Raw genomic sequence first — 16,015 nt, forward strand, 5'->3', positions numbered from 1 at the left:
TTTTCGCCATATTCATTTATATTTTAAAAATTAATGCAATTAAATTAAAATGAACACAAAAAGAAAACAGAACTTAACTAAAAGTGAGAAACTACTTGTTTGTTCTTATGTTTATCTAACACAATGGTATAACCATTGTTAATATTGTTAGTGTTAATGTTTATAAAATAGAAGCACCCATTTATGTAAATTTGGATAGCAAATAAAGTAATCTCATCTTTAACGAAATATTCATTATTTTATTCATCATTCTTATTTTATGTAACCATTGTTGCATCATACATACAAGAATACATTTTACAGTACGGTTGAATGTATATTTAATGAATTTTCGGAGCTTGCTGTCATTTTGTTCCCATATTTCAAGTTGGAGTTTTGGGTACTTGATCGTCTGTTTTGATACAAATATTAATAAACTTGTTAGTTCAGTATTAATTACGGTTTTTGCAATCTATTTCGTTTTATAGATATTCTTTAAGGGGGCATATTAATTTATATAATTCAATATATTCATTATATTATATTTAAATTTATATTTAATTTTTTTTTTATAGAAAGATGAACTCAGCTAAAGAACAATTGGAAGAAATGGGTTGGCTGGAAGTAATGTTGCGGAAGCATTCACGAGAGAACAGTGTTGCCAAGGTAGTTCGTGTTGAAATAGAACCTGCCGTAGCAAAAGGAGAAAATTATGCGAGCATAGTGACCAGAGCTAAAGTGCATATTGTGATTGGCTCGGGAAGAAGGACAGTCAAATCAGTGATAATCAAACGACTGCCAGAAAAAGAACTTTATTCTAAATTTTTAGAAGAATACTCTTTGTTCAAGACGGAAACTAAAGTTAGTAATATCAATTTCCTGTAAACAATAGTATTTTTGCAATGAAAACTAGTTTAAACTAATCTGTCTTTGAAATTACGGGATACCCTACGAGGTTTCAAGTGAAAACTTTTTTGTTTTTAAGATGTGAAATTTTTTAAAATTATTGTATGTATTTACAACAACAAAAATAACTGTTATCTAATATGTAAAAAGTTTAAATTTTGTGTTGATAAAGTAATGTTGAGCTCGAAGACGAACTCTGTTAGGGGAAGAGAGATAATTAAATTCCATAACAAATTTAGAAAAAAGCGTGCGGCAGTAACTCTAATATTGCCTGTTACACATTTTTCTGCATAGTAAGAGAATTCCTTTATGTTATAACTTTAGAATGGGTTTCTTGGTCGTTTTTAAAAAACGGTTTTAACATCTAATTTCGTTGTACGGAGCCTTTTTTAGAGTTCTGCTGGCATGCAGTCAGTGTTTTCGGTGTCACAGACCACTATATCAACTAACGCGTTGTGAGATGTAAGAAGCTATTAAAGATGAGAAAATCTAAGGGAAAGCAGTGGATTCCATCCCAGGATCTCCTTGTGGCAATCCACTGCACTATCCACAGAGCTAATCCCTTTCTTAGTATCCTATTCAAATGCGTATTCTTTTCTTTATTATGTATTCTCGCTTAGTGGGTTGAATTTTTGGAACGACATGGAGCATGAAACTCGCTGCTCTAGTTTTAAGTAGTTTAATACTACATTTAAATTATGAATAAATAAAAGAATTAAATAATGTATGGTTTTTATCTCTTATCAGATGTATGCTGACGTATTGTCTGAAATGGAGTACCTTATGTTGGAGAAAGGGGACATGGATGAGAAATTGTGGCCAGAATATGTGGGTCACAAGGCGTACGACACAATAATATTCAATGATCTCAGGGTAAGTAGGCATTTATTGTTTTGTTGTTCATGATGTAGACAGGAACAATGAACTTTATTGCACTATTAATCAATTTTTACAGTAAATTTCTTGTTACAAAGTATTGGGAGCCCGGTAATTATAGTAAATACTTTGTGAACGTTTACAAATAATAATTGAAAGGACGTCTGTCACACATTTCGCTTCTAATTTAGACTTTTGCAGCAAAAGTACGTTTTAGGGTACAGAGAGTACGATAAAAGAATTATAAATACAGAAGTTATATTGAGTTATAGAAGTTTATAGAAAAAGTACGATAGCAATTTTATGGTAGTGGTTCTGCAATGGAGATACATTCGGTCTTCTTGAAAAAAGCTTTCTTACTGAATGCAACAATAGCTTAATCAACGAATGATTAAAAGAAAATTTTAAAAGAAATGATTACAAATCCGATAAAATTTTAGTGATGATGCAAAACTTTTATTGCGTCATTAATGCTTCTCAGCAGAAAACACCAAATCTTTAGAAAACGTTATATAACAGGGCAACTTTATTCATTATGGTACTTTTTCTTTCAAACTACACCATTAGTCTATACAAATTCTGTTTAATGAGGGAACTTTTTTTTTATTTAGTTCTTTTTTCAGCTCTTAACTGAATTGCATTTTTAGCCAGATGAACATAGCGAATAGCTATATAATTTAGTGGCAAGGGCGTTGTCACTAGGGCAAGTTGAATCAAATCTGTCGTCAATTCTAACTGGCATTTTCAAAAATAAAATGCATATTTGTTTTGTTAATATTTCAGCTAAGATTTACGGAAATCGCTAAAATATAAATGAAAACACGTAGGGTTGTTATATATATTTACTAAAATGTGGCGTAAAAACTTGGACCCCCCCTGTAATTAAAAAAATAAATAAATTCTATTATTTTCACAAATATTGCTATTTACTACTTCTGTTTAATAGTTCCTTACACACCTTGAGTTGAAAATGGAGTAGAAAGAAGTAAAAGTTGAATTCCATTTTGTTAGACCGATTATCAAACTAGGTTTGCTGAGTTAAATTTTATCACTATCGTAAGAAAACTCGCAGAAAAACCTAAAACAGCACGGTTAGCTACCAAAATTCTATTAAATGGAGCATCTTTCATAAAAGTCAATATATAATTTTTGTTTAAATTAATGAATTTTTTTTATAGTGCAAACACAATTTACATCCGCATTATATTTTATAAACCTGATTTCCTGCCACATAAAACTATTTTACTTTGTTGTTTGGCTGCAAAGGAGATGAACTACAGCGTGGTCGATCGAAAAGAGATGCTGGATGAAGCGCACGGATACTTGGCCATTAGAAGTTTGGCAAGGTTTCATGCTATGTCAGTAATTATGCGAATAAGGGGTATAATCAATCCAACTGACTTTGCACCAATGTTTTTCATCAGCAATACTAAAGCTACAAATAATTTAATTAAAGGTGGTATGAAACTATTGGCCAGAGTAATGAAAGATTCCTGGGGCCCAGAATGGTAAGTTGTAAAATATTAAAATAGTATTAGATTATTTTGAATTTTATCAAAATCTTTAACTGTTTCATAACATCAATAGTTTTGAAACGCAGGAAATCATTTTTATTGAGTTCAGTTTCGAACTTTAGGTAGAAATAAAGTTTAGAGTTTCGACTTTACAATGTGCATTAAATAGTATTTTATTCCGATAATTTCGATTCTTATATGTGCAATTATCCCAGATTATTATATGATTAAGTTTTAATTGGTTGATTGGAAGAATACAAATTTATAGGAATGATCTTACATTGGATTAGCTTTTAAAAGTTGCATTCATTATTGACCTTTGCTTTGATAACTTCTATTATCATCAAAAAATTATTACTATTATTATTATTTACTATAAAATAAACTAGAATAATTAATATTCTTATGATGACGTCAGCCGTGGCCAAATCCCTGTTCTAGATCAGTACTGTTCCAAGGGCTTTTAATTAGAGGCAATAAAACTTAATTGCATTGTTCAAAATTTACATTTACATTGGCGTGGATGCTCTGTACTACAAGACAGAATATAGGTTGTGGTCATTTATGCCTGATGTACCTTGTTGAATTCTGTTACGTACTCTTTTGGTATTATCAATTAAAAATACACGTTAACGATAAAGTTGACATTCCAGCCCGCTTGCAACTAAACACTTTCTCCGTAAGTATCTAAAAGGGTGTAAAATTCGAGAGCTTCTGGATTATTTTCATTTTTGAGATAATTTTTACATTCAATGTTCACTAAACGTTTTCGTTGAGAACAATTCGAAAACTTTGCCCTTCTATTCCTTAATAAAAACTATTCCTTAATAATAAAAACAATTTATTATGTTTGATTTGTTTTTGAAATTGAATTCAATGATAAAATCCAGACGTCATAGGATCATTCTAATCAGCTTTTCTTAGATTTATTTACCAAAAAGTAGCCCAACAAGAAGAAAAGACAACGTAAATATCCATAAAGCAGTTGTGAAACTATTAAATACAAATTAATTGGATAAAGTACAAAATATCGCCTCTCACTGCCTAGGCGGTCCAAAATATTAAGATAATAATGACGAATCATTGCAAATGACTGTTACAGGATAGATACTGCAGAACGAATAGCAAATGCAGAAGCAACGTGCTGTGATAAACTGGAAGAACTAAGGCAGGTTGATGATCAAAAGTTGAATGTATTAAATCATGGCGACTTTTGGACATCTAATATTTTATTTAAATACAGTCCATGTTCTGGTCATGATTATCCAATTGGAATAAGGTATGATATTTTCCAAATTTATCACTGCAGTTATTGTTGTAATATGGTGAGATTACATAGAGTAATTCGCGAAAAAAAGATGGTGTAAAAGAAATCGGTGGACACATTAAACTTAAGAGAAATCTAGTCTTTCATTGGGAAATGAATGGTTACCGTGCCACGGTTGTTTCGATGTTTTCCGGACAAGACTCTTATACAAATACAGCGGTCCATTTTTCTTATGAAGTTCGACGTTTTATGAAATGAATACACATTGTATTGTCTATTCGCATGATAAGATTCCGATTCTACATTGGGGAACAAAAAGAGATTAGTACAAAAAATGAACGTACTCGATCTTGGAGCCTCTCTTTCTTTAGATTTCTAATTTTTAGAGTTTTCTTAAAAACCGATTGTCTACACTTAGATATAACTTTTTAAAATAATTTTTGGGGAAAACTGACTACTGAGTTTTCTGCGGAAGTTGGTCTTTCTCTAAGTAATATTTGAAAATGTTCTGTTCCTTTGTGTTAGTACGAAGGAATTTAACATTTTGCAAACGTTGTAAACTTTAACCTGCCCATAATTAATGTTGAGGGAAATTGAAAAATTGTATACATTATTGATACGAGAAAAGCATGATACGGTTCACACAGTTTTACATTTACTTTTATTTGATTTTCATTTTCTTTTAGGTTCGTTGATTTCCAGATGTGCCATTGGAATTCATATGCATTTGATGTTATACATTTTTTGTATGTATCATTGCAATATGAACTAAGACTCAGTCAATATGAAAAACTAATTGAAGCATATCATGAATCATTATTATTTACTCTTAAATTTTACGATTATGATTCAGAAAAGATACCCAGCTTACAAGATGTATTTGACGAATTGCAGCAGAAATCATTCTATGCATTTATATGTCTAGCTGCAATACTACCTGTTGTATCTACACCTGCAACAAATGCGCTGGATCTTGAAAAGTTAATGCTAGATGGGGATGATGTAATTGGGCATAATCCTGAAATTTATAGATACGATGTATATAAAAGAAGAATGAAAATTGAACTTACACAGTTTGTAAGAGATGGAATAATATAATGACTTATATAGTTTTTATTTACTATATATGTATGTTTGTAAGATATGTTTCTTTAAAATATTAAAAAGTAAAGGAAATTAGTTTATTACAACCGAGATTTTCCCCCATTTTTCTGAAAGCAGGATGTAAACCACAGCAAGTCTATTATAATTAAGTTTATTCTCAGTTTCCTGTAAACAAAAAAAAAAGATTAAGTTTATTATATTAATTTAGTTCCGACTAATAGTAGTAAATTTAACTTCCTGTAAATACAGAACACGTGCTGAGTAACAAAATAAGTAACTTCCGACTTACGGGTTTCATTAAACATTGAAATTGAACAACCAAATTGAATTTTTCTAAAGTTATAAAAATCATTTGACTTTTTTCTCTTTTTAATGAAAAAGTTCTTTTTATACTGAAACATCCAATGCTAAGAAAAAGTTGGTTATGGTTTTGTCAAAACTACTAAAAGTGAATAGGAATCCTTAAAAGAAAACAAGCAATTAAATAATTTTTTGTGGTCTGAGAGTTCGTATACAACTCTGAGAGTTATTTTCTTTTCTTTTTCTTTTATTTATTTTTTGTATTATAAACCTTTCCTCCCGAGAATGAAGCTTTTATTTAAGCTTAAAAAAAAGAACATTCGGAATGCTTTCTGTCAATCAGTTATATGCAGTTAAGCTCGTATACAGTGAAAGTACGTGATAGGAACAAAACGTTTTGTAGCTTGGCGAAGCCAGTACAACCTGAATAACAGTGTTAGTACCTACTCGTGTTATAGACTCGCGGAGATAATTACATTTTATTGGTTTCCTAGGAGTTGATGTATAAATTCAGTAGAATTGATAGCCTAAATTCTCAATCATAATTGACAGTTTTCGAGAAGTGTATATTTATTCTATGTCAGTTTCATTGTCGTTTCTTCAAACTTACTTCCTTAAATCTACTGTTGAGGCGTATTACAAAAACCGTTGCATTTCCTCAGTATGCACATTACCCAGATGTTTCGACAGAAACATGAGAGGGCGATGGCTATTTAAGTCATAGATTTCACATCCTTTTCTGAATTTCTATTCGCAGAAAACTAAGAGCCACTCATCGTCACCAAGATGTTAATATTTTAGTCACTGTTGCGGTAGGTTCCGTTATGCACACCATTAAATTATTATTGTTTTCAAGATTTGTAGCTAATCGAACCTCAGATTTTGCATGAATAATTTTATTCATATTTCCATTAAAAAAAAAAAAAAATACTTGAGAGTTAAAGAAAGAAGCTCATGAATCCGTCTGAGTTTAATCTGTACTCTACCTTCTATGGACTGAAGGGGAAAGGAGTAAAACTAGAAAGTTTTAGCTGCTGTACAACGCACAATTGCGCTGAATTAATCTGGCTTTTATAAAACTCGTAAGAGTGGATAAGGCAGGCGTGACCAAAGGCCACACTTTCATACTCAAATCTTAGGAGGGAATTTCTTAGGAGATCTACTCGAGTTTTCATTTAGAGAAATTATTGTGAATGTCTATTCTTCTAGATATAAATACAGGAATCCCAACGATAGAACTAAATAAAGAGGTGATAATTATTTATTCATTAAGTGCCAAAAAGTTTTCTTTAGTCTAACAATCGAATTAAATGAATAAAACAAACAGAGAAAGAATACAAAAAGTTGATTGTACAGACTATTGTATATAACATGCAGAAGTAGCAGTGCGACTGTATTCATTCTCAGTAAGGACAATTTAATGGAGCCCCTCATAACATATTATAAATTATTAAATCATAGAAGAGACCCTATGCAAACTGTTGGTTGGTTACCTCTAACGAACACAGCCCAGTGTTTATGTCCGACTAGTTTGAAGTGCATGCATTGTGTTTCCAGTCAGTTTATGTGTACATTATTGTTTTTGAAAAATATTTGTTTTATTTAATTGAAAAAATTGACAGGTAAGATATAAATGCACTGCGGCGGGAAAAAAATGTTCAATTGTGATTGTAAAGTTACTTTCCGACATTTTTTTAGTTTTGGCTGAATATGAATTTAAAACAAACGTTGTTTTAGTCACTGCCTATTTTGATCACTTTCAACATCTAGTACAGGGGTGAGCAACCTTTTTAATCAATGGGCCAATTTAAATTTAAATTTTTTTTTGCGGGCCGCACATAGATTAACTCTTACTAATAATTTACGAAACGTCCGTATTGCATGTTTGAACAAGTCACCGACAAGTGTGTATCTCGTCACAAAAAAGTCGCGCAGACGCGGCGCGTTCGTATTGCATGTTTAAAAACGTCGTCGACAAGTAACTCGCCATAAAAAAATATTTCGGTTTAGTATGTTCTACCATTTTATTATAATTAATTTTATAACAATATATTGATGGGAGAAAGTCGATAAAATAAATTCAATTTTAGAAATGCTTAGCGGGCCGCGTGTTGCTCATCCCTGATCTAGTAGATAACAGTCCTTGCAGTTTATCGCTGAAGCATTTGGAATCAAAGAGAGTTGTTACTCTTAGCTGACTCCTACATCAAAATATGATCTAATCGTGAGCTGTACGTTTCGCGTCCATCAGTTATTCAGAGTCGTATTGGGGGCTTGTACAGTGGACAGAGCTTTAGCTGATTTAAATGATTGCAAAATCATATCCAAATACTACGTGGAAATTGGCTGCATAGTAACCGCGTCTGATAAAGAAATGATGTCAGCCTGTAATAAGTTATCGCAATCTTCTCAGATGCACCAATTTCTTGTGCTTTTATCTGCATCAATTAATGTGCATTAGACTTGTTTCCCTTCTACAGTTTGACCCCTCAGATAACTAGTTTTCGTGCGTCAGGCATATGCCTCCTATTTCGTTATTTATGGTACACAAATTTTTAAGCAGACTTCACACATTACTTAGAATACCGCACCTTACTTAGAAAGGGGGGTACAGACTTAAAGCATTACCCGATGGATTACAACTTGGCATTTTCTAATTCTTAACCGACAAAAGCTCTACGCTGTCCCCTCTGGGAGCTTGGAGCTATCCTAACCATAAACTGATTGAGCTTGCTTGCGGTTTCTTTGAAACTGTACAGTTTCAGTGAGTTATTATAGTCTAGTACATATACTGTAGACTGGCAAAGATCATGGAAGATGTTGCTAGTCCATTTCAATAGACAATAAAGTTGTTTTAGTCATTCGCTAATTTGTTTTACGGAGAAAGTCATCAAGTTTGAAGTTAGAGGGAAAAAGAAAGCGACTTGCTTTTGATGAAATGATCACAAATTTTCTATAAGGACATATGAATTACGAAAAGAAAAACGTAACATTTAGAATGTGAATTTATTGTAGGTTAATGGTTAAATATCAGTTGCCTCGGCTAACGTTTATGTTTTTTATCACTAACACACCTCCTTATGTTTGGTTAACGTGAGTCTCCCTTGTGTGTATCATCTACCCAGTAGATCGCTAAATACGCTACACAGTTTCAATGCAATTTATTGTTAAATAACTATTAGTTAATCCCGTGCCAACAGAGTTGGCAAGAATGTTTTCACAGAAATAAAACAAACTATGAAAGTTAAGGGAAGATTTTTTTATCTGAATGTAGCTTTTCATAGATAAATGGGACCACAGTATTTTCTTTGTTTTGTTTTCAAACGTCTTTAATGCATTTGATGGCAGTTTTCCCTCTCGTTTATTTTTGGAAAAGTTGAATTGTAGGACCCACTGGGAATGTAAAGGATGGAGCTTAAAGAATTACCCTATCAGTGCCCTTATTTACTCTTATCCTTCTGCATTATAAATATTTCTTTTTCCGTTTTGTATTTTCTTATTTTTTTTTTTTAGGTCGTCGCCAATTACAGTTTATTTGTAGAAACATTTTGTTCAGTTCTTCATGGTTTTTGCAACCAGAAAAAATATATTATTTACTTAGTTTTGCTAGTGGATCCTTGCTAATGCGGATATTCTTCAAATAAAGGGAAGTAAGAAGTAATTTTTTAACGGTAGATCTTGAAGGTCGCTGTGTACAATAATTCTGGTAGGATTCTCTAGAGATGCCAGGAGAATCATCTAATGGATGGATGATGATAGACTTAATAACAATATAATAGTACAAGAGTAGAACAAGAGTGCCTTCAAAGATCTTTGACAATTTCATTTGAAATTAAAATCAATTATAAAGACCATTGAATTAGTCGGCAACAAAGAAATTAAGCTTTGTATCGATTCGTTGATAATAAAAACGTTTCTAGAAGTGTAACAATGTCGTCAATTGGTTTGAAGTGTGATTTATCAATTCCTGCCTGAATCTTAAAAAGTTCCCTCTTACATGTATCCCATTTTAAGCCAATCTCACTGATTGGCAGGCGCCAAACAGTTGTGTTCATAATTATAGTTTTTATTCTCTGAACGATTCTTTGTAAACTAGTTTTTTTTACATTTATGCACATTTGAGTCAATCTTAGCCACACCCTCTCTCTACAAATAAGTGGCATTAAAAATGGTCAACACACAAGCGTATTTGCAAATGCAAATTGTGTATTAATAAATTTATTTAGTTAAATTCACTAGTCTGGAAATTAGAAATCCATTAATTGAGGTGAATTAACACAATTTAATTGGCAAATCTGCTTTGGAAGGTTTAAATTAAAACTACGATTAATATATATTTTAACATTTTATGCTATATCTACTCTTGGCAAAACTGTGCTCAGTACTCTTTCGTTTATTTATTTATGGTTGCCCAATTAAAACGAATTTCTGGAAGAATAATAATAAACAATGATGTACAGTTCTTCAACTAAAACTCAAGGCACTCTTGTACAATAGGAAGAAACACAATATGAATAACTTTTCCAATCAATAAAAAGGAAATTACCATAAATCAATAAGATATCTTGCTAATCCATTAAATAATGGAAAATTGATTTTCCAGATGAACAAGGAGTGGCTGGAGACAGTGGTGAAACGCCACGATCGTGAACTAAGTATCGCTCGTGTCGTATCGGTACAATGTGAGCCAGCTGTACCTAAAGGGGAAAATTACAGTAGCCTGATATTAAGAGCTCGAGTCAAGGTGATATTGGGTTCTGGCAGGGAGACTAAGCGTGCCTTTATAATTAAGAAACTAATGGGAACAGAGGGACAAAACAAAATTATTGAAGATTTCTCAGTGTTTAAGGTGGAGACCAAGGTAAACAATTGTTCGAATTAGAATATTTTATTAATAATTAAAAAAATAAATAAAACAAGTTTTTGATGGTAATAAGTTAAGGATTTGTTTTTTTGATGACTGAAACAAAAGATTTTATGAAGCTTTCATCTTAAATAAGACATCACAAATGATCACTCCACTATTATAGATCATTACTTGGATTTCTTATTATCAAGTCTTCACCAATTTGTTTCTTATCCTGAGAGCCTCTAAAATGAATTGTTTCTCACATTTTTCTCCTAACAAGCTGATAATGAGTTCGAAATCACTCTCTATAATTTCCACAATGTTCTGCGTTGACATTACTAATGCAGTTCTTATTAATGTAGATTTAAAACAGACAGCTTTCCTGTAGTTGGTAAATTATTTGTGGAACATATCACTTTCATTTGGACAACTAAGTTTTTCTTAGTTAACTAGATAAAGCCGCAAAACAAGTATCCTTTAATTTTTGTTTGTTTTTATCGATAAATCAATTATCGTCCTCATCATTTCATCTTGGACTATTTAAGGCTATTAGCAATAAGATCTTGTCTTTTATTTGTTGCAATTTTTACTCATTAGATAAAGGCACAATAAGCCTTTTATGGCTGCGGTACCGTGGGGCGTAGGTCCCGTCCTGCTTTCTAATCTAATCTACTACATAACAAAAGAATGTAATAAATATTAAGACAAATCCATTTATATTTTAAAATAATTCTAAATTTGAAAATTCAAAACTCATTAAGAAATTTGCTGAGATAATTGCAAGATTGAAGACCCGAGAAAGCAAGAAATCAGATGTCTAGCTGACTTGGTCCGGCCAATAGCAGTGGATTGCTTTACATTGCTTGACATGAACTCTTTCCCAGCCAAGAGCCTCCTCCTAATTCTGGAAATAGGTTTTCCAGTAATCACTCTCAGTCAACCTCCAGTAACTCTCCTCAATAGATTAATATCCTCCGCCCACGTCTTCGTGATTTTTTCCCCCACTTAAAAGCTCTTTTTGGCCACCGACTTTCATCTTTTTTTACTCTTTTTTTATTTCATCTTTCAGTAAACGATCCACTTCCCTTTCATTTGTTATATCATTCCTAAGCCTATTTTAGAGCTATTCGCCTTAATAAACTCATGGGGAGGGTCCAGTAACCCACGGCTCTTCAACCAAAAGTCTTACTGTGCCAAACCTAGTCTATCGATCTTGACTCTCAAATATGAAATCTCTGAATCCTATACGATGAGACTGCTAAAATGCTAATTAAGTTCTAATCCTCTATTTACATCTGATTCCCAAGAACTCCAAATGCATGAGGATACTAAGCTGAAGGTCAGGATATTTCTTCACCTTCATTTATTATATCATTCTTTAGCTAACTTGACGAATGCCACCACAGTTCACTACGAGTATAGTGAACTGCTTTTCCAGATTCGGTTAACACAACTCGCAGCACATTCAATTTAATTTTTTAGACTATATCCAAATGATGAGGGGAATTTTGATAGTTTAATAGATAGTGTGTTTTTGCTGATATCCTGAACATCGTTATATCAGTCCCTCCTTTTGAAAGGCAGCATTATGCAATTAAGAAATAAATTGTGTTAATCTTCTACCGTTAATATAAATTAAATTATTTTAATACATTTATTTTTTCAAGATGCTGCACTGAATTAAACACGAACAAAATTTATTTTTATTGAAATTATTATACAATGATCTTGTTTTTCAGCTATTTTCTGAAGTATTACCACTGATGGAACGTTTAATGGACGAATACAATGATGGCAACGAAAGGTTGTGGAGTGACCTGATTGGCTACAACCCATACGATACAATTATTTTTGAAGATCTTACTGTAAGTTAAGTTTATAAATAGAAAGAAGAAGGAAGTAATGGTTAATAAATCCTTTTATGTTTATGGAGAGACGAAAACTGTCCATAACTTCTCTGAGAGTCTTTAATGCTTTTTAACAAGAATTTCCATACATGCAACGGTCTGTGTTCACTCATTAAATTTTTACCAAGGAGAAAGCAATCCGAAAAATAAGCTTTACTTCATGAATAGCACTTAGCAATAATATTAATAATAATGAAAAACTTCCATATTCAATGATTAGAAATGTATAAAGTGGCACAACGCCATTATTATTTTATTTAGTATTGTTTTTAGGAGTATTTTTTATTGATATTATTAGTATTATTTTAAACAATTGGTATCATTTTATTGTTGACATTATTTACACACGACGGGCCACATGCAGCACGCAGACTGACCGCCTCTGCAAAGCACGTACTAAATATTATGTTATGGTAGAAGCGACACACGTAGCATAGGTGAACTGCCATAAAGACTAGAATAATGCAGTATATTTCAGAAAATGTTTACGCTGTAAATCGAATATCCGTGGATGTTGAACAGCTATTTGGGTAGAGAGAAATCTCATATACTTTTATAGATGTTTGCAATATTTATTAAGTAACAATTCCTTAAAATTGAAACATAAAGAAAGAACAAAATAAATAAAGAAAAACCAGGGTCTTTCAGATTTAATGATGTTTTCTTCGTTGGCTCAGAGCATTAATCATTTTGACATAACCCACTTTTTTTGTTATATTTACTACTCATTATAGAGATATTTAAATTTATTCCAGGCCCAAAATTTTCGAGTTGCAAATCGTAAAGAATGTCTGGATCTTAGACATGGTCTGCTGGTAATTAAAAACTTGGCCAGATTTCATGCAATGTCAAGAGTATTGTTACAAAAGGGTTTGCTACGTAATGATGATTTGAAGCCAATGTATCTTGCCTCCGAGACTACAGTATCCAGACGATTAGTTGAAGGCGGACTAAAACAAGTGTCGCAAGTGATGGCTTCATCCTGGCCTCCAGAGTGGTTTGTTTCTATATTAAAGTAGTAACTACTCTACGCAGAAATTTAAAAAAAAAAAAAATCTGCTTAAACTTACAAATAAATTATACAAGAATATATTTTTTTATCATTTTTTGAAATATAAAATCTAATTTGATCAGATGAAATTTAAAATCGCAGCATTTAATCTGGCTCAGTAAGAAAAACTTTACATACTAACAACATGTTTTTCAAAATCACTGACTTTCATAGGAAAGAAACTGCTGACCGAATAGCAAACGATGTTGATGGGGCTTGCGCCCGTCTCATAGAATTGGCGAAGGTAAATGATGACACATTTATGGTATTAAACCATGGCGACTGTTGGATTTGTAACATTATGTTTAAGTATAGCCCTTTAGACGAGTCCTTACCTATTGCAATGAGGTATTTATATATTTCTTGTTTCGATTTACTAAAATGTTCTTTGTATTTTTAACGGAATAATTAATAGAAGCCATAAAGTAATTTAGGAGAGTTGTTAGTTATAATTTTTTACTTTTTTTGTGTCTCATGGTCTCTTTGAAGCCATGAAGCCATAAAAATAGACTTCTCCCTTCTACGGATTTAATTGTCTTTACAAAATGATGACTCACTGCCAAAAATCTAATATTACGCGCCCCATTAAGCACTGATTGCGCGGCAGATCTCAAATTTTTCTTAAACTCCAGTGATCTTTCATTTCTTTTAGTAACTAGTCTTTCATTAACCTAATTTAATTAATATTGTTTTTGAAGATACTGAACAGGATGTTATACATGTATACTAAAGTTGTTCATAAAATTTATTTATCATTTCAGGTTTGTAGATTTCCAAATGAGCAACTATAATTCATATAGTTGGGATTTAGTTTATTTCATTTATAGCAGCATAAAGGCTGAAGAAAGACGTAATAATTATGATTTAATTTTATCAACTTATCAAGAATCTTTGGAGAAAACGTTAAAATTTTATGGATACAAACAATGGATACCAACAATACAAGATGTTAAAATGGAAATTGATCGTTTAGACTATTTCTCTTTCATTGTATTGGCAACCATACTGCCGGCTACGTCGGCTAATTCAATGGATCCTTTCGATTTGGAGAAAATGTGCGATGAAGACAATTTTTCTACTGCATACAATCCAGATATATTCATGGAAGAAAAATATAGAGAAGCAGTCGGGCAAGAATTAAAATCATTCATCGAACAAGGCATTATATAGAGTTACTATCCTCATTTTGTCTTTTATTCCTTTTTGGTTAAATAATTTTGTGATATTTTATTTATCTGATAAATGTTTTATTGAAATAAAAACGTATTACAGGGTTTTCTTATTAAATTATTATAAACTTTTATTACGACTTCTCTGCTGCATAATACTTTGGGTTATATTCATAAAATAATAATGTAGAGAAGCTTTAAGACATTTTTGTCACCTAATGTAAAATTAGTAAATTACAATAGCATTTTATTATTTTAATGATCTATTTTCCAATCATTTGTTTGTGAATTTCAAGTTTTACTACAATTTCATTTCTCTCCCCTTTTATATTTTTCAAACTTTTTACTACCTTACCGAATAAAATCGCTGGTAATTTCATATGTGCTGAAATCACTGTGCGATTGCGCTTTTGGAAGAGCATTTGTTTTCTTGTCAGAAAATCTTGTTTTCAAAATCCAGTTCACTCTGCTGTGTCGTAAAAACGAAATATTGAAGTAAAAACAGAAATGCTGGCTACAAGAATTGCAATCAGACAATATGCACTTGTAAACAATAACCATTTCGGTAAACATTATGTATGAAGGTAGAAGGTGTTATTGGTAAGAAGTACTTGTATAATTAAGCCGGAAGATATGCAGAGATATCAAAATATGTAAAGAAATGCTAATCCATTCAATAGATAATCACTTCATAAATGTTGAAATGCCTAATTGAAATTTATTGAAAACAAAAATCCAAGAAAGATTAAATTCTGTGGAAGGAAAACTGTCCTGACTTAAGCTAAAAAATGAAACAGTTCTATTAGTCATAATGTTGTAATTTTAACTCAGATACATTTTATGGTCATTGCTTATTGAATACAAATAATATGCAAATATATGCACTTAGGCATTAATAATGGGCTAATTTCTCTCCGTTACTAACGGCCAATTTAACTGAGGTAAATTTGTTATGCAATATTTGTTTTTATTTGTTAGATTAAAAAATAAATATCGGTTATTTGCAGATCATTTTAATGACTTTAAATGTATGTGCAGTTTAATTCTCATGAAACGTATAAATACAAATAGTTTTTATTTTACCAGCTTCAAC

General features: G+C 31.7%; 2 protein-coding genes across 5 annotated transcripts; both read left to right on the forward strand.

Annotated features, from left to right (window-relative positions):
• Nucleotides 1-255: 255 nt before the first annotated feature.
• On the forward strand, nt 256-5,732 carry LOC141453698 (uncharacterized). 3 transcript variants are annotated; one of them, XM_074127211.1, is made up of 6 exons: nt 256-379; nt 555-840; nt 1,633-1,758; nt 3,028-3,269; nt 4,378-4,554; nt 5,229-5,732. In XM_074127211.1, the coding sequence occupies exons 1-6, from the start codon at nt 324-326 to the stop codon at nt 5,638-5,640; spliced, it is 1,299 nt and encodes a 432-aa protein (XP_073983312.1). In that variant the 5' UTR covers nt 256-323; the 3' UTR covers nt 5,641-5,732. The 3 variants fall into 3 exon arrangements, with proteins under 3 accessions (XP_073983312.1, XP_073983314.1, XP_073983313.1); XM_074127213.1 differs by having other exon boundaries at nt 257-379; nt 5,396-5,567; XM_074127212.1 differs by having other exon boundaries at nt 262-419.
• A 1,677-nt stretch (nt 5,733-7,409) lies between these two features.
• Nucleotides 7,410-16,004, forward strand: LOC141453706 (uncharacterized). 2 transcript variants are annotated; one of them, XM_074127231.1, is made up of 7 exons: nt 7,420-7,568; nt 9,460-9,596; nt 10,550-10,807; nt 12,535-12,660; nt 13,458-13,699; nt 13,928-14,101; nt 14,515-16,004. In XM_074127231.1, the coding sequence occupies exons 3-7, from the start codon at nt 10,550-10,552 to the stop codon at nt 14,921-14,923; spliced, it is 1,209 nt and encodes a 402-aa protein (XP_073983332.1). In that variant the 5' UTR covers nt 7,420-7,568; nt 9,460-9,596; the 3' UTR covers nt 14,924-16,004. The 2 variants fall into 2 exon arrangements, with proteins under 2 accessions (XP_073983331.1, XP_073983332.1); XM_074127230.1 differs by lacking the exon at nt 9,460-9,596 and having other exon boundaries at nt 7,410-7,568.
• The last annotated feature ends 11 nt before the right edge of the window (nt 16,005-16,015 follow it).

This window comes from Rhodnius prolixus, unplaced genomic scaffold (assembly GCF_049639745.1).
Source record: "Rhodnius prolixus isolate KJV_2025 unplaced genomic scaffold, Rpr scaffold_3, whole genome shotgun sequence".
In the NCBI taxonomy this organism is placed as follows: Eukaryota; Metazoa; Arthropoda; class Insecta; order Hemiptera; family Reduviidae; genus Rhodnius; species Rhodnius prolixus.

What these genes read in the sequence shown, in the direction of transcription:
- LOC141453698 (XM_074127211.1), top strand. Translation starts at nt 324, where the DNA reads ATGAATTTTCGGAGCTTGCTGTCATTTTGTTCCCATATTTCAAGTTGG. An exon ending in TGTTCAAGACGGAAACTAAA is followed by an intron (nt 841 to 1,632) that starts GTTAGTAATATC and finishes ATCTCTTATCAG; the next exon opens with ATGTATGCTGACGTATTGTC. An exon ending in GATTCCTGGGGCCCAGAATG is followed by an intron (nt 3,270 to 4,377) that starts GTAAGTTGTAAA and finishes TGACTGTTACAG; the next exon opens with GATAGATACTGCAGAACGAA.
- LOC141453706 (XM_074127230.1), top strand. Translation starts at nt 10,550, where the DNA reads ATGAACAAGGAGTGGCTGGAGACAGTGGTGAAACGCCACGATCGTGAA. An exon ending in TGTTTAAGGTGGAGACCAAG is followed by an intron (nt 10,808 to 12,534) that starts GTAAACAATTGT and finishes CTTGTTTTTCAG; the next exon opens with CTATTTTCTGAAGTATTACC. An exon ending in TCCTTACCTATTGCAATGAG is followed by an intron (nt 14,102 to 14,514) that starts GTATTTATATAT and finishes TTATCATTTCAG; the next exon opens with GTTTGTAGATTTCCAAATGA.